We start from the raw sequence: 27,737 nt of genomic DNA, 5'->3' as shown, positions 1-27,737 counted from the left end.
CCATGGAGGAGTGCTGGTTACTGGCTTGCTCCCCAAAGCTTGCTCAGTCTACTCTCTTATATTATCTAGGACCACCAACTCAGTGGGTGGCACCACTCACAGTGAGCTGGGCCTTCCCACACCAAACATCAATCAAGAAAACACATCAAACAGGCCAATCTGGTGGGTGAATTTTCTCAATTCCCTCTTCCAAAATGATTCTAGCCTGTGTCGAGCTGATATTAAAAATTAGCCAGCACAGCATAATGACTCTTCAAGACAATGCCCCACAGACTTGCCTACAGGCCAATCTGATGGAGGCTTGCTCTCAATTGACGGGCGTGATGAGCCAGCCTGCCTACACCAAAGGCTTAAAAGCCCTCTTCTCCTGAGGACAAACTAGGCACATTCTGGTTTATGATTAAACCTCTGTTTCTATAACCTAAACCACAAATGGTTCTGGACTGCGTGTTTCAGGAAACAGCAACTATGTCTTTGTTTCAACAGGCATAATAACCCTTGCCCACCTTGCAACCATGTCTTTGTTTCGGGAGATCATTATGACTAATTTATTATGCTTTTGTTCTTCTCCCGTAACTGTTTATTTTGCCCACCGAATCCCCCATTTGGAAACACCTATCCCGGAGCTATAAAAATCTTGTCTTCCTCGTGTCTAATGCTGACCTCTTGAATCCTACCTTAGAGGGAGATAGCCCATGCACACGAATAAAAAATCTTGCTTTAATTAATTTGGCCATGATGTTTTGGGCCAGTGGTCTTTCTCCTTGAATCTTCAGGGTTAACAGCACCCTTCTCCCAGATGACCCTGGCTTGTGTTAAATTGAAAAACAAAACAAAACAACAACAACAACAACAACAAAAATCCAGCTGGCACAGCTCCTCTGTCCAGGGTAATCTGGGAGATTCTGACGTGGGCACGGCTTGTTGGCAGGTAGAACTTGACAGCACAGCCTACCTATACAGTAGCAGGTTGTCTCCATTCTGCCACCTGCTGCCAGGCAGACAGCACATGGCTCTCCCTTCGGCTATGTACGAGGCTGGGTATGAATCTGCTGGGAATGATGTGTGATGGTTTCTCCGACCTCCCTCATATGTCATGGAACCAAAGCAAGTGTGGCCCCAAATACAGGTGCTGTGCTGTGGAGGAGCGCTTGATGAGAAGCAGTCCTTATCACAGGCTGCAGGTTTCTGACCGTGTCTACCCACCACAGGTTCTTAGACTTGTGAGGTTGTTGGGTTTTGGGTTTTTTGTTTGTTTGTTTATTTGTTTGTTTTGGTTTTGGCTTGTTTTGGTTTGGTTTTCAAGACAGGGTTTCTCTGTGTAGCTTTGGCTGTCCTGGAACTTGCTCTGTAGAGCAGCTAGCCTCAAAATCATAGAGATCCACCTGCCTCTGCCTTCTGAGTGTTGGGATTAAAGGTGTGCACCACTGCCCAGCTTTGCACACATAGCTTTATCCAGCTATGTGAGGTATTCCACTTTACTTGAAATTTGCAATTCTCAGATAGCTGTGAAATTTTATGTCAACCTGACACAAGCTAGAGTTAGCTACCGTGATTGAGAAAATGCCTCCATTTGATCTGGCCGCAGATAATTTTCTTAATTAACAATTGAAGATGGAGGGCCCAGCTCATTGTAGGTGGTGCTATCCCCGGGTGGTCCTGGGTTCATCAGAAAGCAGGGCTGAACAGGTCACGAGGAGCAAGCCAGTAAGCAGCACTCCTCCCCAGCCTCTGCATCAGCTCCTGCCTCCAGGTTCCTGCCCTGCTTGAGTTCCTGTCTTGACTTCCTTCCATGAAGAACAGCAAAGGGGAAGTGTGAGCCAAATAAACCCTTTTCTCTGCAGGTTGCATTAGGTCAAGCTGTTTTCATCATGGCAGTAGAAACCCTAGCTAAAACATTGAATAAATGTAGGATAGCCTTGAACAAGCTGTGAGGCATCTGAAGATCTTCTTCAGGGAACTACCTATACCTTTTGCCCATTTTGGGAAATTGCCTATTTTGCCATTTTAATTATTTTTACAATTACATACAGTTCAGCATAATGGCACACACCTTTCATGCCAGCACTCAGGAGGCAGAGGAAAGCAGATCTCTGTGAGTTCAAAGTTAGTCTGATCTACATAATGAGTTCCAGTACAGGCATGGTTACAAAGAGAAATCCTGTCTCAAAATAAAACAGGAAAAAAAAAATGACTATAATTTGGTGCTACTAAGGGTATTCACAACCTTGTGTACCAACCACCACTATTTATTTCCAGAAAAATTTTATCATTCTGAACAGAAACTCTGTACTTATTAAAACAAAACCCCTTCCCCACCCCACCCCTCAGAAAAACACAGCTTCTCATTAGTTACAATTATTTTCTTTTACTTTTTCTATCTCCAAATATAGCTAATATACTTTTTTTTTTTTTTTTTTTTTACAGGCCAAAATAAAGAGTTCTTTGAGTTAAAATCATCTAAGTTTGAGAAAATAAACTGTTTCTGTTTAGAAGACAGAAAAAGAGAGGAAGTCGTTGGAGGTGATAAGGACTGCTTCTCATCAACTGTACAGCCATTCTCCCATTCTTATTAAACAGATTAATGCCTGCAATCCTGTACTTGAGAGGCTAAGGCATTGCTGGAAGGCCAGTCAGTGGCTGTACAGTAGTAGGCCTTCTCAAAAACAAACAAAAGCAACAGCAAACTGTTGCAGGATATTTGACACATGGTGAACCCTGAGAGTATGAACTGTTAAAACTTGTTTCTAATTGTGGTATGGCTCAGTCTTTTATCCTGGAATGTTCTGTTTACTGTAAACAGGTGGTTTCAGTGTGGCTCAGCCCTTATATCCAATAGCTTTCGGGAAACAGGATTAAGTAAAATTAACCCTAGGTCAAGAGGCGGAGCAAGCAGCCAGCTGATGTCAGAAAACACAAGAAGGTGGGAGATTGAGTTGAAGAGTATTTAAGACAGCATGAAGAAGCAGGAGGGGCTTTTTCCTTCTGGGAAGTGAGCCGACTAGGAAGGGCTTTTTCCTTCTGGAACATCAGCTGAGTAGGAAAGTGTCACGAGCGCTTAATTATGCCGGAGGACTTTAACCGAGACGCCACAAAGGGTGGCAAGGTATTGATAAAAGCCAATGCCAGAATGATTTTTGAAGGCTGCTTTAATCACACAAATCACACAGATATCTAAAAGTTGCCTAGCTCATTATACATCCTATGGGGAACACAACCTGGCCACAGGTACAGGGTCGGACACTTTGCCTCCGGCTTCGGCTGTCTTCTAGGTCCCGGAACTTCGAAGTTCCAGCCGGACCTCAGATGCATCTTCTGATGACTTGACAGGCCTCAGATGCAAAGGAAAATGCGGTTTCTCGGGAGCCGCCTTCCAGGGTCGGTCTGATAAGGTGGTCCTTTCAGAACCGGTTTGTTAAGGTGGTCTGGGCTTTTCAAGCAGCCGTTCGGGAATTGGCTGGTTAGTGGCGGTCTCTCAGCCTACTCACCAAAGAGTCTGGCCTGCCGCACCTGAGTGGGCTCTGGCTCCAGTTTTTATACATTTTTCAGGGCATAGCTTTAACTTATCATCCTTTCACAAGCACGCACACACGTCAGCTGCCTTAAGATCGTTCTTAGTTACTATTATTATGAATATCTTCTTATCTATCCTTGACAGCTCTGCTGTCTCACAAGCTCTCAATGTCTTAGGGGTGTTGCCCAGTCACTGTCACGAAAAATGTCTCTTAACTTTGCTCCTGACAGCTTTGCCGTCTTACAGGCTCATTACAGAAAGTCAGCTGGGTGCTTTCTCTGCCTCTCTGAGTTAGTAGACTTTCACCCCAGCATCTGGCTCCTGAGTCTTTATTGGTAAAAATCAAACTTTTGGGATTTTCTTTCTTTTTAACAATAACAAACCCCAAGCACACAAAAAGACAAAGGAAAAAATGGACTCCAGGGATCATGGAAAGCAGGCCTTCATCAGGCTCTGACAGCAAGCTACTCTTTCCACCTTCCAGAATCATGAGAAATAAATGTTGACTGTCTATGAACCATTTCAGTCACAATATTTTGCTATACCACCCAAACGGACTAAGATACCTAGAATGCTTTACTGTGTAGTTCTTGATGTTCATAATTTGGGAAGCCTGTGATTAAAAAAAAAAAAAAGAAAGAAAGAAAGAAAGAAAAAAAAGCTCAAAGTTCTATCCAATCATACAATATATTTAGGCTTTCAAGTATATACTTGTGGCCTAGCAATGTTCTCACAGACTCTGTCATGTGTTATACAGCACACCTGAATTCCTCTTCTCCACTAGCCCGTATGCAAATGAGAACATAGTGTCAACACAAATGCTGTTTCATGCCTATGCTAAAAATGCATGGGAGGGTTTTGTGTAAGAGCAGAACAGGAAAAGGAATCTGGATATTCTCAGAAAAAGGAAGTGGCCAGGCATGGTCTCCTTGTCTACTAGAGTAGGAGGCAAAAATACCTCTAGAACCTTCTTAGAAGAGTCCTCTGAAACACATGGTGTGTGCGTGTGTGTGTGTGTGCACGCGCGTGTGTGTGTGTGTGTGTGTGTGTGTGTGTGTGTCCCACTCCTTTAGGAGTGACAGAAAGGAATGCATGTGGAAAATACAATGGTCCTTTTCTATACTCTGCTTTCTCAGTAATTTCCCACACAAATACTTTCTTTTGCTTAAAAAATACCTAACATTTGTTTTCCAGATAGAGATAGGTGGGAAAGGATGCTCAGAAATGGGTTACATATCTCCTTCATGAACCCACCCTGAGAAGCATTTCTTGTTCACTATGACATCACTTAAAGACTCACCTGATGTACTGGCTGGTTTTGTGTGTCAACTTGACACAAGCTAGAGTCATCATAGAGAAAGGAAGATCTGTAAGATCTGGCTGAAAGGCGTTTGCTCAATTAGTGATCCATGGGGAAGGGCCCATGTCATTGTGGGTGGCGCCATCCCTAAGCTGGTGGTCCTGGGTTCTATAAGAAAGCAGGCTGAGAAAGCTCTGAGGAACAATCTGGTGAGCAGCACCCCTCCATGGCTTCTGCATCAGCTCCTGCCTCCAGGTTCCTGCTGTGTTTGAGTTTCTGACTTCCTTTGATGATGTACAGAGATGTGGAAGTTTAAGCCAGATAAACCCTTTCCTCCCCAATGATCATGGTGTTTCATCACAGCAATAGAAATCCTAAGACTCCTGACTTGGCTACATCTTTTTCTCATTTGAAAAGCCATGTTTACTGAGTTATCAGGAAACCCTACTGATAAGGTCCAATTCCACCGTGACCAGAAAGCTCTGAGCTTAGTGCAAAATGCACTGTTCTCTGCCCCAGGATCCTGGACCCACACACCCTTTACCTGAAGAATGTCACATAGTCCTTACAGGTTCAACTCCCTTTTTCCTGATAAGAGCCAGTTCAGCAAGTACCTGGGATTCCTGGAATGCTTTCCCCATGTAAATGAAGCATCACAGTACCTTAGCCCTCAGCCAAAGGCTTTTCACCCTGGATATCCCTACCATACCCGCCCCCAAAAGTTCCATATAACCCTTGTTTACTTGGAATAAATTGATCTGCCTCCCTGAAGCTAATCTCCCCAAAAAACAAATCATTTCTGTTCATGCTCACAGACCACCAAATTCACAGTTTGCCGTTCTGCTCCTCTGTTCCTAAGGATTGGTGGCCAATGACTCCAGGAATGAGGGTGAGCCACAGCCAATAGAAAGTCTTGGTTAAGTGGCTGGTGATGACACTGGGTGTTCAGAACCCCAGTGAAGCCCAAGCCTTTCTCAGAGTGAAATTTTAAGCATGAAAACTATGTCCTGGGTTAACAGACTCCAGTCAGCAAGAACAGTTATCCAAAACACAATTAAAGAAGCCAAGAAGCAAGGTTAGTACATTTTGAGACTTTCCTAGAACTATGGACTTTGATGGATAAGGTCTTTGTTTTAGTTTTGTTAGGTGGTGCTGTCTACATGCTGAGTTTTGCTTCCCATCATGGAGTCAGTTGTGCTAAGGTCTGGAGCCTGTTAAAATGTGTACTGTCTTCCAGTTGGAGCTGAGAAATTGAGGGGTTAGCAGAAATTGGTGGTTATGAAAGACTAATGCTCCAGACCTTTCTTGTTGACTGTGCATGGCTGTCTTCCATCTGTATACAATTCCACCTGTGTCTATCTAACTATCTATCTATGTGTTTAAATTTTTTCTCGACTTTTAATTGCATCACCTCTGCTAAACTATCTTTGATAATGTTTTCTTCCATCACCCCAGATCCACCATGGAGCCTCCCTAATGAGTTCTGCATTTCTGCTATTAGCTTCTCAACTCTAGACATTCCCTCTAGATCTTTGATAATTTTATCCCTTTATTAATAGCCTCTGAATCGGCATTGTCAGTGTGCCTTCGTCTCTCAGGGTTCTTCAGAGTCTTTGAACTGGTTGTTGTGGAAACACTTTCTGAAGTCCAACAAGAAGAGAAGCCCTTTCTTTCACTTGCAGTCTCTCTCATTAGCTACATCCCTGTCCATCTTTTACTTTCTTCTTTCCCTTTTTCTCTGAATGTCTTCACTTTTCTAACAGTCAGTTTCAGGTGGATCCAACCTGTGGCCACACGCATCCCAGGATGGCTATGAGGGCAAACCAACACAAATGATAACTTTTCTTAAGATATTAGGAGATTTCTCTGTGGTTTTCTTTTGTGGCGTGATTGCACAGTTTTGGAATGTGAACTCTGCAGGTGAGGATGTTCTTCTACTGCGATTTCAAAAAAGATTGAAGTTGGGAGTAGTGTTGCACACCTTAAATCCCAGAATTTACGAGGCAGAGGCAGGTGTATATCTTTGAGTTCAAGGCCAGCCTGGGCTACATAGTGAGTTCCAGAACACCAGGGCTACATAGTGAGACCCTGCCACATTAGATAGATAGATAGATAGATAGATAGATAGATAGATAGATAGATAGATACGTAAATAAATACGTAAATAAATACGTAAATAAATAAACAAACAAAACAAATAAATAAGATTGGACACGCCTGAATTGTAGCAAAGCAACTGCCAATACTGATTGCTCCCCCAATTCCCCCGACAGTTAGTGATAATTTCCTGCTGAAAGACTACACCTCCCATCTTTCTGTTCTGCTAGGCAGGGGGACGTCTGAGCAAACGCAGGAGGCGACATGGTATCTTTGGGGTGGCCTTTTCCGCCTCTGTAAACGTTTTAAGCCTTCTTCCTGGGGGATTTTCTCATTGGCCCGCAGAACATGGACATATGGCGCAACCATTCACGTACCCCCTTGCCAGGTGTCTGCCAATAAACTCAACTCTGCCTAAGTCAGACTCGCCTCTCTGCCTTTCTGTCTCTCCTTTAAGCCGAAATATAACAATAGTGTCCAGCATCCTAGATGGCATCTGGAGCCCCTGCCCCTAGCAGGCAGCTCCAAGCCTTTTCTCTAGGACCTGGAGACCTGGCATGGCTAACCATTTCTCTCAGGCACCCTTTTCTTTTACTGTCTGCCTGCCCTGACACACTCTAGCCACCCTACATTAGACCAAAACACACATGCAACATGCCAAAAAATGCTGGGACAAAGAAATCTCATAGGGATGAACTTGGAGGCACCATGGTTAGATCTGGGGAGTTCACAGGAATCCCCACTGGCTGAGAGACCTGAGTGACTGGAACGGAGAGTTCCCAGAATTCTCCACTGGCACACTATACTCTCAATCTAAAAACCTTCCACTGGCGCTGCCATCTTAAGGGCTGCAAGATCAATTACAAGCTGCAATTTGTAGGAGTCGAAGACACAGCCTCCAACATCCCAGGCCTGTTTGGTCAAACCTAAAGGTGGTTGGATTTGATCCTAGTTTTTTCCTGGGTCTCACAGCACTGTGGGTTCCAAATGGCTTGTTTGCAAGTCAACTTAAAAGAGATCCAGGAGAAATCCAAGATGGCGGCACTGGGAGGCCATTGTGAGGAGCAAGACAGCAGTGTTGGCACAGCGGCCAGGAGACTGAACTCTGGGACCTAAAACACCAGCGATTGTGACTCCCAGGTGAGAGGAAATCCCACCCTGTGGAAATCAATCGGAACCGACGTCAGGTCACCCAGTCAATCCCTGGAAAAGGTCCTGGGGACTGGCAGGTGCACAGCCTCCGACCCAGAGCAAAGCCCTCAGTTGCCAGCCTAGAGAGGAGCTCACAGTTGCCAGCCCAGATTGGGGCGCACAGCCTCAGGCCCAGAGCAGCACCCCCAGCTGCCATCCCAGACCGGGGCACACAGCCTACAGCCCAGAGGGAGGCGCTCAGTCCCCAGCCTCCAACCTAGAGTGGAGCCCTCAGTTGCCAGCTCAGAGAGGAGCGCACAGGCTCTGGCCCAGAATGGGGCACACAACTGCCAGCCCAGAGCGGGACCTTCAGCCGCTGGTCCAGAACGCAGCACTCAGCCTCCTGCCCAGAGTGGGTCCTTCAGCCGCTGGCCCAGAGCAGAGCACACAGCTGCCAGCCCAGAGACCTGCTGCGCATCCAACTCACCTTCCCAGATAGAACTGTGGGCCCCAGGGCACAAGAGACTGAGTTTCCCTGTTGGGGGGGGACCCCACAGCTAGGGAATCAGCAGGTTCTTCAAGAGGGCTGTGCCTGGGAAACAGTGTAACGACAGCAGCAGCTCACTAAATTCAGAGCAAGAAACCAGCAGCAGGGCAGCTGTCTCCAGGACTTCTACAGTGAGAGGAGAGCCCCCTGCCTAACAAAGACCACAATTACCACTCAGGTCTACACACCTGAGGTGAGCAGTGGCAATTTCTGAGAACCACCAGCCATTCAGTGACAATACCCAAAAATTTCCAGTCTCTAAAGAAAGAATTAGAAGATATCATAAATTGGAAAGATCTCCCATGTTCATGGCTTGGCAAGATTAACATAGTAAAAATGGCCATCTTACCAAAAGCAATCTACAGATTCAATGCAATTCCCATCAAAATACCAATACAATTCTTTACAGACTTTGAAAGAAAAATTCTCAACTTCATATGGAATAACAAGAAACCCAGAACTGCCAAAATAATCCTCTACAATAAAAGATCTTCTGGAGGTATCTCCATCCCTGATCTCAGGCTGTACTATAGAGCAACAATACTAAAAACTGCATGGTGCTGGCATAGAAACAGAATTGTGGATCAATGGAATTGAATAGAAGACCCTGAAATAATCCTCACACTTATGAACACTTGATATTTGACAAAGATGCCAAAACCATACAATGGAAAAAAAAAAAAACAGCATCTTCAACAAATGGTGCTGCGCTAAATGTCTACATGTAGAAAAATTCAAATTGAACTATACTTATCACCCTGCACAAAACTAAAGTCCAAGTGGATCAAAGACCTCAATATAAAACCAGACACACTAAATATGTTAGAAGAAAAAGTGGGGAAGAGCCTTGAACTCATTGGCACAGGAGACAACTTCCTGAACAGAATACCAACAGCACAGGCTCTAAGAGCAACAATCAATAAATGGGACCTCATGAAACAGAAAAGCTTCTGGAAAGCAAAGGACTCTGTCATCAGAACAAAACGACTGCCTACAGATTGGGAAAGGATCTTCACCAATCCTATATCTGACAGAGGGCTAACATCCAGAATATATAAAGAACTCAAGAAGTTAAACAGCAACAAATCAAGTAATCCAATCAAAAAATGGGGTACAGAGCTAAACAGAGAATTTTCGATAGAAGAATATTAAATGGCAGAGAAACACTTAAAGAAATGCTCAACATCATTAGTCATCAGGGAAATGAAAATCAAAACGACCCTGACCCTGAGATTTTACCTTACACCCATCAAAATGGCTAAGATCAAAAACTCAAGTGACAGTACATGCTGGAGAGGTTGTGGAGAAAGGGGAACCCTCCTCCATTGCTGGTGGGAATGCAAACTTGTACAACCACTATGGAAATCAATCTGGTGCTTTCTCAGACAATCAGGAATAGTATTTTCTCAAGATCCAGCTATACCATTCCTAGGCATATATCCAAAAGATGCTCAAGTATACAATAAGGACATTTGTTTAACCATGTTTGTAGCAGCTTTATTTGTAATAGCCAGAAGCTGGAAACAACCCAGATGTCCCTCAATGGAGGAATGGACACAAAAATTGTGGTACATCTACACATCCCTATTAGTTGTTGAAAGCTTGGTGCTCAGCTCCTTAGGAGTCAGAGCCTAGTTAGAAGACTGGGGTCTCAGGCAAATCCTGGAAGGGCTTATTAGAATCCACCCTCCCCCACCTCTGCTTGCTGGCCAACATGACCTGGGTCTCACCTGCTATGTGCTCCCACCCTGAACAGACCAGGGAAGAATGAATGAAAACAGATGGAACCATGAGCTGAAACAAACTTTTCCACTTAGAACCCAGCTCTTCTCCGGCATCTGTTACAACAAGAAGTTGACCAACACGGCGCCCTTGATAACTAATGAAGGTACATTTCCACATCACCCCAGGGCCATTTGCGCTAGCCCATGCATTCCTCTGATGTTTTTCCTGCCTTGTTCTGCAGAAGGGCAGGCCCTCCAGTAACTTTTTCAGGCTCCCACCTCCGCTGGCTAATGTTTGGCTAATGGGAAACACAGGTGAGATTTACATTCAAAATGTCCAGTTCATATATATTTGGCAACTTTGGAGAATTATTCTATTATCAGTCCTATCTTGGTGTGTTCAAAGTTCTGTACCCAACCCAATTTCAGTACTAACTAGCATTACCAACCTAAAACATCTTCTTAACTCTTAAACAACTAAACTTAATTGTAGGCCTATAACTTTAACCCCACCAGTCTTGAGAAAGAAAAAAAAAAGTTACCTTAGTATGTAGGAAGTGCAGAAAAGCATCTTCCAACACCAAGAACTGATAGCCCGCTGGCTGCCTGGACAGTCACTCAGAATTTCTCTGTAAGGGTGGAGCACCTTTAGCAGCTGAGTTGCTCTACTGGACCTTCATAATACCAGTCCTTTCTTGACCACAGTGTGGGAAATAGTCCCCTGCACTTTATGGCTTGTCTCTACTTTCTTTTTAAGTAATGGTCTCATGTAGGCTTGCTATAGAGCTGAGGATGGACTTGAACTCCTGATCAGGGCCGGCGTGACAGACATGCAGTACCATCATGTGTGACTTTTACATGTTTTCTACTCAGTTTTTAATCGTGCATTTTGGTGAACACTTCTGCAATTTGATGTAGTAATTTACTATTAAAATACATTTTCCAGATGGTTTGTGGTTTTTGCAATATGTCCTCAGAAAGAATCCCCCAAACTTCCTAAATGACACATTCTTTTCCATAAAAGCTTAACAGGTTGACCTTCTACATTTAAACCATAGTAATTTTACATACGGTGTGACAGTTTGTTTTGATTTCTTTTCTTTTTTTTCACTGTTCGTGTACTTCTGCATATTTATAAAGTTTATTTCTAGACCCTCCACTCTGTTCTATTATTGTGATCATTAAATTTAAATTTTTTAAATTTATTTTTATGTGTGTTTGTGCCTGCTTGTCTGTGTGTGCATAGTATACACGCAGGTGGAATCCAGGAGACAGCACTAGGTCCCCTAAGCTGGCGTTTTGGACAGGCAGCTGTGAGCTGCCCAGTGTGAGAACTGGAACTGAACTCAGCCTTCTGCAAGAGTCTTGAAAGGGTTTTGTGTCAAAAGAGTACCTTGGCAATCAGGGCCAAGCAATGTTGCAATAATCATACCATGCAACAGGCCTTTCACAAGAGATTTATTGGGGGTGGGGACATGACACAAAAGGCTACTTCTAGTAGGGGTAAAGGAAAGGGTGGAGGAAAGGGGAGAGGGGGGAAAGAGAAAAAGGAGAGAGAGAGAAACAGGGAGGTAGAGGGGGAGAAGGAAAGAGGAGAGGAAGGAGACCCGCAGCAGCCTCCTTGAAGTGTTCTCTGGAGCATTTGTCTCTAGAAGCTTCTCAAAGCATTCTCTCATTCTTTCATTCTTTCATTCTCTCATTCTTTCATTCTCTCTCATTCTCTCATTCTCTCTCTCTCTCCCCCCCTCCTATTTATACCTTCTCAGAGTACACAGAAGGATCTTTTCAGCTGGCAAAAACCACACCCCCTGCACGAGGTAGTTTCCAGCTGACAGAGATCATGTGTCCTCTCGTGAGGCTGTCATCAGCTGTGGATACAATAAATGCACTCCCACAACCCACACTTGGGATTACAACAAAAGCATATTTACCCAGCATAATTTAGCTTTTAAAGAAACCCAAACTTCCGCTACATGGCCCCCTTTCTGTTTAAAAGAAAATGGCTTTTCTTTAACATTAATAAACTGTATACAATAAGAATAACTATGAGACTTATCAGGTTAAAATTACATTTACAATTTCTAGTCCATTTGTATTTGATAATCTTGGAGAAAGCATTTCACTATTTATCCTATTCCAGTGAGTGTCTAAAGTTCTGTACCTAAGTCACTTTCTTATTATAACTTACATTTATTAACATAAAAACTATGTTTTTAGATCTAAAACATTGTCTTAGTTCTAAAACAACTAAGCTTTGTAGTAGGACTAGAATTTTTACATCACAGTTTTAAATGAGCTGCTTATGTACACTACAATAGGTAGGCAAAAAAAAACACCTTAAATTTCTATCAATATATAAGTGAGTTGCATATGTACAATACATTAAAGCAAGAGTTAAACAAAATAACCATAAATTTCTATCAATATACAGTAATCTATAGCAATGTAAAAAATGATAGGATGAAAGGTAGAATCTACTAATCCTATCATTTTTTTTAATTCCCTGTTGGAGCCTGCCAGCAGAGTCGAACAGTTCCTGAGTGGGGAGTAAGGACTGAAAGAAAATTAAAAACAAACAAACAAGCAAACAAACAAAACCCACACTGCACACGAGAGGGCTGCCAGTAGAAACTGTGGCACCTGGTTTATTCCACAATACCTGCTTTTTAGTCAGAGCACAGCACTTCAATACAATGAAGCTCATCCAGAAGTCAAACTTGTTTACCCCCACCACCTGTTTGTGTGATCGTCACACAAAAAAGTAGAACTTGGCAAAACATCCTGTTTATCTCTGTCTCCAGGTGAAGGCCAGGGTGAAAACATGCGTCTCGCTGAAAACTCAGTAACAAAGCAGTCTGACAGACAAGCAGCTCTCCACAATTCCCTTTTCCATATCACTAGATGAGAGAGAAAGTCAAAAGAAAAAGAACAGAGGGGAGAAAGAAAGAGATCCTTGATTCTAACCTTTACTTTGTTTCCTCCATGGCCATAACCAATAACAATTTACAACCAATGTCCTAGATGACAACAAACATCCATAACCCATCAAACCATCAAAAATGCCCACCCAGACTTCCACTACAGCTCAGTGTGTGTTCTGTGAACCTAACTTGAGCCATCTTCATGGGCAGCAAGTGCTCTTACTCATTGCAGCTTGTCTCCAGCCCCCAGTATGGTAACATTTTGAAGGGGAGTCTTTGAGACTCCCTTTTGAGATCAAATAAATCACAAGACTCGGGGCACTGGAGAATGCCCCTGTGGGATGTGACAGCTGGCCCTAACCTAATGGCACTGTGTTATTGCCTGTCTATCCCAGGTGATTAATGACACTTCCCCAGAGGGCCCCAGACAACTCTCTGGGATGTCTAAAGAAGCTTACCAACGTGCCAGGCATCTTTGCCCTGACTGCCTGTGACATCCTAGTGACCTACAGGTGAGATAAGAATAAGACAATGGTGTTCCTACTGTGAGGGATGTAACCACTTGCCCTGGGATGGAGTGGTCAAGGGCAAAGAGGAACTGAGGGGAGCAAAATAATTTTTTTGCCCAGCTATGGATTACATAGATAACTGTAATGTGATACGCACCTTCATAAGCCTTTCTTTAGCTCCCTTCCACGCGGCATGTTGTATGGCTTTAAGGCTACCATCCTTCTGCTAGCAATAAGAATAAAGTCATTTAATCTGAATCTGAATTGAGTCTAAGCCTTTCGTCTTTCCTGGCAGACCTGAACAACCACAACACCATCAGTCCCCTTATAAGAGACGGTTACCATTGTCACCTTGCATAGCCTCTGCTTCGTAGTGACTTCAAGTCCAGCCTGTGCTACATGAGACCCTGTCTCAAAAACAAAATAAGACAAAAAGCAAATAAATTCCTTTTTTGAGACAAGGTTTCCTGTACCGTAGACTGGCACCAAAGATAAGCAGCTGAAGTTCCTGAACCCCTGACCTTTCAGTACCTCCCACATGCTGGGATTACAAGTGTGTGCCGTCATTCTTGGCCTGCAAAATAGTTTTGTACATGAAAACTATTCCACCAACTTCTCTTGCAAAATTCTTTTGTTGTTGTTGTGACAATTCAATTGTTAGATTTCCTAAATAGATGATGCCAAAGACATTTAATTTTTATCAAACCCCTTTTCTGCCCCTTTTGAGGCCATTATATAATTTATTTTCTTCAATCTACTTTTTTTGTTTGCTTGTTTTTCTTAAATTGAAACAGAGTTGGGAGACAGAAACATGAGAAACTGACTAGCTTTCTTGGGAAAACAAGAGGCTTGAAGCCTCACGAGTGGCCCTGCTACAGTATGTAGATCAAGCAGTTAGATTAGCAATTGGTAAGTAAAGTGTCTAAACCCACAAGCCTGAAGACAAATTCACAGAAGGCTGTAGAACTCCTCATGGGAAAGTAATTCAGCCAAGGGAAGGTGTGCCCCAGAGCCCAGACCCCTGCAAGGAGAAAAGAATGTAGGGGAGATAGGCCCAGTGTGTAGACTGGAGAATGTGTGGGACAAAGAATGCCAGCAGGAGGCTGAAGCCTGTGAGGTAGGCCACAAGGACAGAGAAGTGTTTGTCCTTCAACACCAAATCTGATCTAGAGGGGGATATAGCCGGTCTTTGTTCCTTTGTGGGTTCTTTTTTTTCCCCACCCTTTCACCCACCCACTCCCATTTCACCCCTGATAAGATAAGAGAGAAACAAGGATAGAAGGGAGGGAGGAATTAGGAAAATCCGTGAATCTGATTTCTTTCCTTTCGTTTCTTCTTTGACCGTGACTGCTAACAAGCTACAACCAACCTCTCTAAAGGACCACCCCCTCCCTAATTGTGGCTCTAGCACTTATATACCCTTTGAAAAGTTCCCTGAATTCCAAACATCATACAATCGCAGAATCTATCTGCAGCTGGCAAAACCATGCCTCTGCTAGAGCACGAGGAAAAACATAGTCAGCTGCTGTAGACAGTCCAAAGTAGCCCCATATCCTCACACCTGGGATTAAAACAACACATTCTTATTATATTTCTGTTTTGTTTTGTTTTGTTTTTTAAGAAACCAAAATTCCAAAATTCTCACTACATGGGGAGAATTGTATGAATGTTTTAACTGCAAATCCAAACATGCTAAAATCTTCTAATTCAGAAGCACTTTTTTTTTTTTAAAGAGTAAACACACTGTATTTATTCCTCTGTCACTCTCATGACCCAAGACCAGGGAGAGCAGGATTTAGGAAACAGCATTTATCCTGGACTCCAATAGAATTCCAACTTCCTTTCCATTCGTCATTCATAAAATGAGGGCAACCCTGTGCTGGCCGGGGCCCTGTGGTTCATGGCTCCTGGCTTGCCGGCGCCTTCCTCAGTCTCAAGGCAGGCAGGCTGTGTCAGAGGTAGAGACCACACCTCTGGAGGGCTCCAGAGCTAACACAATGCATAGGCCCAGGGGCAGAAGGAGCAAGAAGTGAGAGATGCTCATCCACGACTGCAGCCGGGATGCTGCTTGCTACCCACCACCATCCTAAGGTACGGTAAGGCGAGGAGAGCAGCCTCACCTTGGGTTGCCTTTCCGGTAGTTGCAGAACCGTGACACACAGTTGCTGGCTGGGTGGACAGTTCCACCAAGCACTGTCACAGCCCATGGAGGCTCAGTTCCTCAATATCCAGGTAGCTGACATGGAAAGCCTGCTCCTCAGAGAGCTCACTGAGAATGCTGCAGCAGGCAAAGCCCAGAGCCTGTGGAGCAACTGCGAAGGGACGGGATCTTTTCTCCCCAAGAATTGCCCAGGGAATCCCAGGTACCTCCTGGCCCCTGGTTCCAAAGTCCATCTAGGCGGGAGCTCACACCAATGGAGAAATGGTCGCTGTCAGACTCTGCCTGGTTGCCGGCTGGGCGTGCAGAGGTACTGTGCACTCAGAGCAGCATTTTAGTGGCTGTATTCCCCCTTGCCAGCTTTTCAGAAGTGCCACTGCCAACCTCAATGAAATCTGAAGACGAGGCAGGTCATGGTGAACTCTTTGCGGTGAATAGGCCCACACTCCCGGGTCACTGTGTACTCCCGCAAACACCAACCTTTTTGCATCACCAGCTCCTGCAGAGCACCAACAGGGCTGTCTGCACTCAGACTGCTGAGGGGAGACAGGGGGGCATCCATGGGGGGTGGGAGGCGCTCCTGGCTAGTATAGCAGATGGAACAGGGACAGCAACTTCTGCAGCAATGACAGGAGCGTCCTCCGGCAGTCACGAGTCTAGGAGACAAAAAGGCCTGCTGTCCTCTGGTGCAGTTTCCAGCATGCTCCCCACTTTGAGGTGTTTGACGGCCACCTCAGCTGCCTTGTGTTTGGCTGCCTTCTTGCTGGGGTCCTGACCAGTGCAGCTGGATTCACCAAGGGTGACTCGGAACGTGAAATTAGGCTGATAGGCTCAGCCGGCGGCTTTGAGAAGATCGTAACCAGGCATCCTTCCTATTCTGGTCCCATACTCTCGAAGAAGGCTGATCAGGGTCTGGCTGGTGGCCACCATAGATGTCCTCTAAAAGACTCCACACAGCAGGGGATCGAAGCAGATGCTAAGACTCGCAGCCAAACTTGGGGCAGAGCTCAGGGAGTCAGAGGAAAGAGTGGGGGAACAGAAGGTCCCAGAGGGGACAAAAGCTCTATAAGAAGATCAACAGAGCCAACAAATCTGGGCCCAGGGGGGCTGCAGAGACTGATACACCAAGGACCATGCATGGAGAGGACCTAGACCCCCTGCTCTGATGTAGACCATGGGCAGCTCAGTCTCCATGCAGTTTCCCTAGTAAGGAGAGCAGGGGCTGTCTCTGACATGGACTCTTTGATCACTTCCACTTGGTGGGGCGGCGGGGGGGGGGGGGGGGAGCACAGAAGAAGAGGATGCTGGCAGTCCTAATGAAATGGTAGGGGAGGAGGGCTCCCCCTTTCTGAGGACTAAGAAAGCGGGGAGGGGGGGAAGAGGGAGGGAGGGGGGTTGTGATGAGATGAGGGAGGAGGTTACAATAGGGATGTAAAGCAAATAAATTACTAACATTTTAAAAGTAAATTTAAAAACAAACAAACAAAAACCCTGCCAGATGGTGGTTACACATGCCTTTAATCCAAGCACTGGTAGGGCAGAGGCAGACAGATCTTTGAGTTCAAGGTGTTCCAAAGATTGCCAGGGCTACACAGAAAAACCCTGCCTAAAAAAAAAAAAAAAAAGAAAAAGAAAAAAAAAAAGAAAAGAAAAAGAAAAAACAAGAAAGGAAGGAAGGAAGGAAGGAAAGAAGGAAGGAAGGAAGGAAACTGCCTACTCACAAAATTAAACAAATAAGGGAAACATTTAAATTACATGGAAGAATGTGTCAAGTTCAGTGTATGGCTGGGAAAACTGTTTCTGTTTACCCCAGATAGAGAGGCAACAACAGCCACAAATAATTCTACCTAGCTTCGTGCACTAACAACTTTATTTATGCTTTTGCTTTAACATTTATGCTTCTGTTAGCTTTTGTGTGTATACACACTGAAACTTTAAAAACTGTGTACGAGGCTGGGGCCAAGGTAAAGAGCACTTGCTGCTCTTGCAGAGGATCTGGGTTCAGTTCCCAGTATACACACAGAGGCTCACAACCATCTGTAGACTCCAGTTCCAGGGCATCCAATGTACTCTTCTGACCGCCAAGGACACCACAACATGGTACACAAACATACATGCATGCAGGCAAAACATCAGCCCACATAAAGTAATAAACATTAAAAATTAAAATAAGCCTGGCAATGGTGGTGCACACCTTTAGTCTCAGCACTCAGGTGGCAGAGCCAGGCAGATCTCTGTGAGTTCAAGGCCAGACCGGTCTACTGAGCTAGTTCCAGGACAGCCAAGGCTACACAGAGAAACCCTGTCTCAAAAAACAAAATAAACAAAAAAATTAAAATTAAATTGTACCAAAGAAATACATTTAGTTGTAACTAAGGTAGTACCCATAATTATTCTGTAGCTCAGAATCTTTTAATCTCATTTTACTATTTATTTAAAAGTTTTGAAACAGGCTCTCCCTCCACATGAAGCACAGGCTGGCCTCGAACTCAGTATCTTCCCGCCTCACCTTCCTGAACGTTGTTGCCATGGGGCTGCACCACCACTGTTTCAAGTTCTTTTACAGCCCTAGGTGTGTGCACGGCAGTTAGAGGTTCCGCCAGGAAACCCACTCCCGCCCCGTTCCTGTACATTTTTAGGCGGTACCACCCAGCACAGCACAAAACACCTTGAAATATGTACTGTACTTCAGCTGTTTTAGTTTTTTCCTTAGTATGAACCTCTGGGGAAAGAAGCACTATTACAAGAAATGTAAAAGGGTTGGGTTTGTTGTTGTTTGGTTTATTGGTTTGTTTTTGGTGGTGGTGCTGTATAGTGAACCTAGTACCTTACTGTGCGCTCCACTACTGAACTCCATGTCCAATCTTCCATCTATTTGGGAGGGGGGAGACTGGGTCTAACTGATTTTTCACAGGGTGAAACTTGCTCTGTAACACAGGCAACCCTGGAACTTGTGATCTATTTGCCTGAGGCTTCTGCCAGCAGGGATCACACACAACTGGGCCACCATGCTCAGTTTCTTAATACCTTCACCTATGCAAATGCACGAATTAAATAATGTCACGTCAGGGCCTAAAGAGACGGTTTGATAAGAGTGCCTACTGTTCAGTGTCCAGCACCCATGTGGGGACAGGGTGTCTCACAATTGCGTGAAACTCCAGCGCCAAGGGAGTAACATTCTTTCCTGGCCTCTGAAGGTAACTTCACTCTCACACATACATAGATCTTTACATAATACCGCATCGTCCTTAATCCTTCGGAAGAAATAGGAGCAATGCCTCACAGCTGGTTAGTTCATCTTTTAAGTCCCTGCTAACTTGTTGGTTTTCCCTTTGCTTATTAGAGAACACAGCTGCCCTCTAGTTTCCCACAGTGAGATCTGGCTGATTGTGTCCCGGGGGTAGTTAGGCAGACTCTTCCATTGCTCATAGCCCTCTGCACATTAGCAGTTGTATCTACTGACCCATCAGACTTGGGTGTCTGCCTCTCTGTCTCCCTACCTCTCCCCGGCTGCTGTGCGCGTGCGGTGGTGTATGCCTGTCTGGTTTATTTTCTGCTTTATGTTCACTTGGCTTTTTAAGGAAAGTCATCCCGTCTGTTAATCCCTGGAGTCTTAACTAGCAGCTCCTTTCACTCCCAGGCTCCGGGCCTGAAGCCAGGCCTCTGGCCCATCTACCTGCCTGGCCAGTGCCCCAGTACTACAACACACGTCCATTCTCTAAAGTTCCTAAGTGAAGAAGCAGGAAGGCATTTTGAAATCAAATCTGTCCTCTACCTCCCACAGGAAGCTGTGAATGATCATTCCGTGGCACATGAGAAAATGATGGTTGAGCAACCGTTAGTATAGGAGAAACATTCGAACCACAAACTCCACTCTATCTCCCCTTCCCTTTTCTGTGTGGTGAGACAAGCCTGAAATTCCACTGGGTGGCCATGGCAGGAGAGCCAAGGCTAGGTAGTGAGACCCTACTTCAATAAAGAAAAGCAAATTAAACAGCAAACATATGAGGGGGAGGGGGTCGAAGGTCAAGAGAGGGGAGAGAAGAACAATGAGGGAAAAAAAAAATATTTTATTAGATTTTAGTTGCCACACACTCCAACTCTCCGGAGGTTTTAATTCTAGAAGGCAATCAAACATGACTCAAAGGATAATTTGCTATTAAAAATTAAACGAAACTTGGGCCTGTTGCCATTTAATCAAGCCAGTGATCTTCTGGACTCGTGGAGAGGTAGCCACCCCGAAGTACTCCACCCACCGAGGCGCTAAAGCGGGATCCTTATCCGGCTACAGACCTTTTCCTTCCCTCTTCACCTTTTCCCAGGCTCCGGGAGCCAGCAAGGTTCCCGGCTGCCGAATCCAGGCCCCGCCCATCGCCCCGAGGCTGCCGGGGCGTGGCGTGGCGTGAGGCCCCGCCCCCGCCGCGTCCCCGCCGCTGACCGACACGAGCGGGGGAGCCAGCTGCGGCCGGCTCTTAAGAGGAGCCCAGTCGCCGGCGAGAGGCAGAGCGGGCCTGCGCGCCGCAGCCATGGGGAGCCGCGTGTCCCGGGAGGAGTTCGAGTGGGTCTACACGGACCAGCCGCACGCCAACCGGCGCCAGGAGATTCTGGGTGAGGACCAGCGCCCCGTTATGTGCGCGCGGCCTCCGCGGCCCCTTCCGTCCGCTCGGCTGCTCGGCCGCCGGGGCGGGAGGGGCGGCGGCAGCGGGCCGCGGGGCGGCGATGGGGGCCTGCGCCTCTCCTCCCCCACCCCTCGCGCCGCAGGCCCTTCGACGGTCAGGTGCCGGCCGCCCCCGCGGGCCTGTGAGCCGAGGGTCCCCCGGTAGGGCGACCGGGACTCGCCCCGACGGTCGGTCGTGTTAGCCCTACCCCTCTCCGTGGGGAGGGGCGGGCTCCGGCCCGGCAGCCCGCTTGGCTCAGGGCGTGGTCCAGGGGCATCCCGGGCTTCCCCCCCCCCCCCGGCCCCCGGGAGCCTCGATCACGTGGTCCAGGCAGCCGCTGGCCTAGCGGAGACCAGCTCCCATTGACCCGAGTTTTCCCAGACTGGACGGCTCCGGTGAGTCCTTATCCCAGGCATCTGCGGGGCTGGCCGGATGGAAAAGGCTCAGCCCAGCCTCCAGGACTTAGGACAGGCTAGGCCTGACTTAGTCTGGAGAATATTACGGGTTTCCCCGTGCAATAGAGAAGTCTCTTATCCCTCGCAGGCTGCTCTTACGAGGGATGACAAATTGTTAGGTCGAGGACTTTGCATATATTTCTCAATTCAATTTTCCGTTTCCAGTAATTTGCCTGGGCCAGCATTTTAAAAGATGAGGTAATATTAGATTGCAGCCAAAGAATATGCCTTTTTTCCTTCCTCGTGGTAGATATAGAAAGGTTTTGGTTTGTTTGGGTTTTTTAAACTTTCGGTTTTGTAAAAAAATACATAAATAAAGTAAGGTGGCACACTCCTGTAATCCCAGCACGTGGGGTGGCAGAGGCAGGCAGATCTCAGTGAGTTTGGGGCCAGCCTGGTCTACAAAGCGAGACCAGGACAGCCAAGGCTACATAGAGAAACCCTGTCTCGGAAAAACAAAACAAAAAAAAAATTAAATGAATCAATGAAAAGCCATTGAATATGAGGAGTTGTCTCATACCCACCGTTTTCACACTCTTGAAATTTTTTGCCTCGTTGGGTTGGGGGGGGGGTCCTGATTTCTTCAGTGGTAGCTAGACTTAGGCCTTTCTTGTTTCACAAATAAGAGCCGAATAGATGCCGTTCAAGTGATTTTTTTTTTTTCGTAGTCGTGGAATTCCCACTTAAGGATTCCTGGAGCTAGTAAGCCCTCTAAAATCCTGAGCTGCACCCCTGCCTTCTGACCCAGAACTTGAATTGAGTGAGGAGGTTGGAAAGGGACACTTTCACAGTCATCACCAGCTGTGCCGTCAGTTGCTTTGGGCTCCTGGGTTTGGTTAGTTATTGCCTCATTGCCGTGATAAGAGTCTGAATTTGACTGATGGTATGCAATTAGGGCAGGGGTGTAAAATCATGGTGGAAGGAATCTGAAGGGGAAAGAAAAAGAGATCCCCCTCAGGTCATTCAAGAAGCAGAAAGAGCAGGCACAAACGTGACTCTGTGGCATGCCTCCAGTTACCTGCTCACCTCCCAGTACTTTGTGAAGCCTTTAAGAGATTAATCTGTTGATAAGTTTAGAGCCTTCAGGATCTTTGGCGGTTCTTTGTTTAGCATTTTTTTAACTGTCAGACTGTCTAAACCATTTTACATTTCCATGGACAGTGTGTGAAGATTATGCTTTCTCGACAACCTGCTTGCTGCCCGTCTCTGGTGTGCACATGTGGGTGTGCTGACATTTGTGTATGTACACACACACACACACACACACACCACAGTGTGCACTGTGGCTGTGACAGCTTTCAGGAGTAGACTGTCTCCTTCCACCTGGTTTTGAAGCAGGATGTCTACCGTTTCAGCCTTTGCTGGGCAGTCCGAGCTAGTGGGCCCGGAAGCCTCCTAGCTTCTGGAGTGGTCTGCTGTCTCAACACCTTCCCTTGCCACAATACCGTTAGCACCTTCGGTATGCACCATCCCGCCTTGCTTTTTACTGGGCTCATAGGATTACATCATGCTTTTGATGTGGGTTTGTGGGATTCATCTCAGGTGGTCAGACTCGTGCAGTAGGTGCTTTGGCCCTCAAAACTCTCCTCCTGACCCCACCTCTCTTCTGGAGTTTGAATCTAGCATCTCCCACATGCTAGTCAAGTTCTCTACCGTTGAGCTATAGCTGTCTTTAAATTGCAAAGGTTTTAGTGGGGTTGTGGGTGTGGGTGTGACTAATGATATCAAGTGTCTTTCATGTGTTTTGAGGAGGGCTCTGTTTATTTATGTGTGTATATATGTATATTTCTACATATATATGGTTGTTAGATTTTTTTTGCCTTTAGAAAAATTGGGCTGTTACTTGTAAAAGTTTTAAACATGCATTACATAGTCTAGATATGATTTTGTTATGAAATAGGTGATTTGTAAATGTGTCTGCCTGCTGGTTAGATTGTCACCTGCTTTTTTTTTTTTTTTTTTTTTGTATACAGTGTTCTGTCTGCATGTGTGCCCACAGGCTAGAAGAGGGCACTGGATCTCGTTGTAGATGGCTGTTTATGTGGTTGCTGGGAATTGAACTGAGGACCTCTGAGCCAACCCTCCAGTCCTGTCACATATTCTTTTTGATGCTATTGTTATTTTTAATGCACTTCAATTTATCTTTTCCTTTTTCTTGAGTTCTATACTTTTGTTAGACCTATGATCATTTTGGGTTAGTTTTTTTGGTGTAGGGAAGAGGTCCAACTTGATCATTGTCGTGTTGGGAAGCACTTGTTTTAGCACGATCCTTTCCTGCTGGTTAGGAGGCCCTTATACTATTGGGTTTGGGGAGTTAGTTTTGCTTTGTTTCCTTTGTTGAGACAGGATCTTACTTTGTCATCCAGACTGGCCTAGAATTTATTAACCACCTCAGCCTCCTGCATGGTGAGGATATTGGTGCCACTATGCCCATTTGGTTTTAAAGTTTTGTGAAAGTTCAACATAGAACTACTTGAAGGAAGTTGATTGGTCTGAGAGAACCATGAAAATGAGTTTTATGATTTGGAGATCCTTTAAAAACAAATGTTCTTTCTTATGTCAGCTGTAATGTAATGGTTTATATAAGAGAAATATGCCTCAGCTAGGGTTAGAGAGATAGCTCAGTGGCAAAGACACATGCTTGGTTTCCAAAGGTACATGGTTGCCAGTAGCTACATATACCTTCCTAGGGAGGTTTGATACCCTCTTCTGACCTCTTCAGGCACCAGGCACCCACATAGCTTACAAACATATATGCAGGCAAAACACTCAAACAATAAATAAAGTAAAAAGTACATAAATCTTAAAAGAAACTATATGCAGGCTTTGTCCAAACACAGATGTAGTTCTTTTAATATAAAAGAATATAGAATGTCTAGATTGTTTAATTTTTCTTGCATAAATTGTTATGTCATGCTATTTTGTGACTTTATAACCAGAATATATTCCTTCCCTTTAGGAAATGGAATATTTTGTAAAGTCTGTAAGGGGAGAGTATTATGATTTAGAAAAGAGAAAAACCCAATTGCATTAATTATAGTTGCCGAACTCTTGTGCTTTTCTTTCTTTCGTTCCCTCTTTCTTTCTGATTTTCAGTATTTGTTTTTCTTGCAGCAAAATATCCAGAGATAAAAGCCTTGATGAAACCTGACCCCAACCTAATCTGGATCATAACTGGGATGATTCTCATCCAGTTGGCTTCCTTTTACTTAGTAAAAGACTTGGACTGGAAATGGCTCCTGTTTTGGTGCTATGCCTTTGGCAGCTGCCTTAACCACTCAATGACTCTGGCCATCCACGAGGTTTCTCACAATTTCCCCTTCGGCCACCACAAGGCTCTGTGGAACCGCTGGTTTGGAATATTTGCTAACCTCCCTCTCGGGGTTCCATATTCGATTTCCTTTAAGAGATACCACATGGATCACCATCGATTCCTCGGAGCTGACGGCATCGACGTAGATATTCCTACTGATTTTGAGGGCTGGTTCTTCTGCACCACCTTCAGGAAGCTTGTCTGGGTTATTCTTCAGCCTCTCTTTTATGCTTTTAGACCCCTGTTCATCAATCCCAAACCAGTTACTTATCTAGAAATCATCAATACTGCAGTTCAGATCGTTTTTAACATTATAGTTTACTATGTTTTTGGAATTAAATCTTTAGTCTACATGCTGGCCGCCACCCTGCTTGGCCTGGGTTTACACCCAATTTCTGGACATTTTATAGCAGAACATTACATGTTCTTAAAGGGACATGAAACATACTCATATTATGGGCCTCTGAACTTACTCACCTTCAATGTGGGCTATCATAACGAGCACCATGACTTCCCCAACGTTCCTGGAAAAAACCTGCCCCTGGTAAGTAAAGGACTTGATGTTTTGTTTCTGACAATGTTGTAATCAAAACTAGTCATGGTTTGGCTTGCTTTTTGTAAACGGAGTCTAATATGTTTTGTGAGATTCAAAACAGGAGAATATATATCCTTTGTCTCCAGCTTTCCTTTACTAAGGATTCCTCATCTTCCATTCTGGGTCCTTAGGCTTAGTGGTTATGCTTAGAGTTCAGAAGTATTGGAGGATGTACAAAATCTCTTAACTGGTAACCCACCTCAGAAGTAGAAGACAGTTCCTCCATGCAGGGAGCATCAGTTGATAGAGCATTCTGTCACTGTTGAACTGTGGCAGCTGGTTAAGCTGCTCTGTGACACAGGTGAGGTGGCCTGCAGCATGACAGCGCCAGTGTCTAACGTTGTACCCTCCCTGGCAGGAACTCTGTCGGGACAGTAGACAGTTTGACCTTCGTTCTTTTCTTCTTTTCCACTCTATTAACTTCAGTTTTTCTGCTGAAGCGTCTCACTAGCCTTTTCCTCTTCAGAGTGAGTAGCGTGGCCTGTGGAGTAGGCCTTTAATCCCAGCACTCTGGAGGCAGAGACAGGCAGATTTCTGCAGTTAAAGGCCAGTCTGGTCTGCAGAGTGAGTTCTAGGACAGCCAGCATTACCCAGAAAAACCCTGTCTCAAAAAAACAAAAAGAAACAAGGAAAAACAAAGTGAGTAGCCTGTTCTGTTAGAAAAAAAGAAAAAGGAATTCTTAAAAAAAAAATGTTAAAACAGATAAAAAAAATAATAGTTTTTCTTTACTTTTTTTAAGTGTATATAAGGGAACCCTAACAGATATTTTATGCTGACATACTCAAATTTTTAAACACTGTTGAAAAGTCAGGTACAACGTGATAACGAATTGCAGCATGTGGTCATTGCTTTGGGTCTGGTTAGGGAAAGACTAAACTGTACTGAATGAACGGGTAATCCATATTACAAGAATATGTCAAGGCTAGATTTCCCTGGAGTAATGCGGATAGAGTTTTGTGGGAAAAGTGTCCTCTGGAAATATGTGTTGCAGTATTTGGAGTTGAAATGCAGGCTTAAGTTGGCACATCGTCCGGAAGAAAGCCAGCGTGGGTGTGCTGCACTTACAGAACACATGTCAAATAAGTGTGTCAGAGGGCTAATTGGGAAGCTTGAGGGCTACTCTGTTACCCTCTTGGCTTTTCAGTTAGGGAGAAAGCAGCACCCAAGCATCTGGAGACAGCTTTGAACTGTGGTGCAAGGTGATGTTGGTCCCGGCCCCTCGGTGTCTTCCTGCTGCTGCGCCAGCAAGCAGGCTGGCAGCCCATGTTTCCCTCTTCTGTGACTAGGAAACCAAGTTTTTGTTATTTTTCAGGAAGGATCATGATTTAAGGAGAAGAGTCAACACGTCAGTGTCTACCCATTTCCCACTCTTCCATGGTATCTTTTTACCCCTTTGTTAATAAACTGTAAACAGTCCTAGAGTTGGAAAGCCCTGCCTTTCCTGTTCTTTCTAAGATGTATGCCTGTGAGGAATTTTGTTTATTAACTACCTGATTGATGTTTATTACACAGTCCCTATGTAGTTTTACTCTCTTTAACTTTTAAAAGGTTATTATATACTTTGGGTAATTTTGCTGCTCACAGGCCTTTTTTATTTTCATTTTTGTTTTAGGAGTGTGTTGCAAATATACATGTATACCATGTGCATGCCTGGTGCCCTTAAAGGCCAAGGGAGTGTTGGAGCCTCTAGAACTGGAATTATAGGTGGTTGTGAGGTGCCATGTGGGTGCTGGGAACCAAACCCTGGTCCTCTGGAAGAGCAGCGGGTGCTCTTAGCCACTGAGCCGTCTCTCCAGCCCCAGCACAGAAAGTTTTTTAAGCATTTTTCAGTTCGTTCGCAACTTTGTAATAGTCACAGACATCATATGTCAGTATGGGATGTGTACACATGACAAATTCCCTAGGTTCTCGAATTCTTAGTATTAAAGATTTGATTTTTTAAAACTTTATGTCTTTATAATGTCTACAGTTCATCAGCTCCTTGTGTTAATGATATTTATTAGTGCATTTCCAGTCCCAGGCTTTGAACTGACTCTATCATTGTAAAATTTGGAATGCTAGCATCTTTCTGTTCCAGCTGTTAAGCTGCTGGCTTTGCTGTAAGTTCAGAGTAGAGTACGACAGAGCTGTGTATGTGCATGTGGTCTGAAGGCCGTCCTTATTCATGAAGAACTGCAGGGGTCTGAAGGACCCTGAGCAAAGGCATTGTCCTTTGGCTGCTTTCGTATGTTGTCCCTCTGTCTGTCATCTTGAGGACTCTGTAACACTCGCTGTGTTTTTTCACTTCCAGGTGAGGAAAATAGCAGCTGAATACTATGATAACCTCCCCCACTACAACTCGTGGTTCAAAGTGCTGTATGATTTTGTGATGGATGACACAATTAGTCCCTACTCAAGGATAAAGAGGCCTCCAAAAGGGAATGAGGTTCTGGAGTAAATACCATCAGAGCCAGAGGAAATCCTCTCCAAAGCTTCATAATAGCTGATACAGTGGACTTTTTATCTTGTTAAGCTTAAGGTCAGTGATGCTAAGAAGCTGAGCTGGCATAATTTCCAGCTAGGGTCTCCGTGGTGACGGGCTGCCCAGCCTTCAGACAGCCCGACTCTTGCGCCCGCTCACCTGTACTCACACGTTGTATTACTGTTACTGAGGGTGTCTTCACTCATGCCTGTCATACTGTAAGCATATCATAAACAGCTTATGTTATTTGTCATTATAAAGTTTTACTTTATTAAAACACCTAATAAACTGAAGTGTTAATCACAGAATATTATTGTATTTTATTTCACTAACTATATGCTATAGTTACCAGG

The 27,737-nt window shown here is 44.9% G+C and overlaps 1 protein-coding gene and 1 pseudogene across 1 annotated transcript; one reads left to right on the top strand and one right to left on the bottom strand.

Moving 5' to 3' along the window:
- Nucleotides 1–15,783: 15,783 nt before the first annotated feature.
- Nucleotides 15,784–16,831, bottom strand: LOC129678775 (RISC-loading complex subunit TARBP2-like; annotated as a pseudogene).
- Nucleotides 16,832–20,329: 3,498 nt separating this feature from the next.
- On the top strand, nucleotides 20,330–27,692 carry Degs1 (delta 4-desaturase, sphingolipid 1). The gene is made up of 3 exons (XM_055609460.1): nucleotides 20,330–20,509; nucleotides 24,129–24,871; nucleotides 27,214–27,692. Exons 1-3 carry the CDS (start codon nucleotides 20,428–20,430, stop codon nucleotides 27,358–27,360), a joined length of 972 nt encoding a protein of 323 aa, XP_055465435.1. The 5' UTR covers nucleotides 20,330–20,427; the 3' UTR covers nucleotides 27,361–27,692.
- Nucleotides 27,693–27,737: the final 45 nt, after the last annotated feature.

This window comes from Psammomys obesus, unplaced genomic scaffold (genome assembly GCF_907164565.1).
Source record: "Psammomys obesus unplaced genomic scaffold, mPsaObe1.curated_primary_1811, whole genome shotgun sequence".
Classification (NCBI taxonomy): Eukaryota; Metazoa; Chordata; class Mammalia; order Rodentia; family Muridae; genus Psammomys; species Psammomys obesus.
The sequence above is the reverse complement of the archived record's forward strand: the minus strand, read 5'-3'. Positions and strand labels throughout refer to the sequence as shown.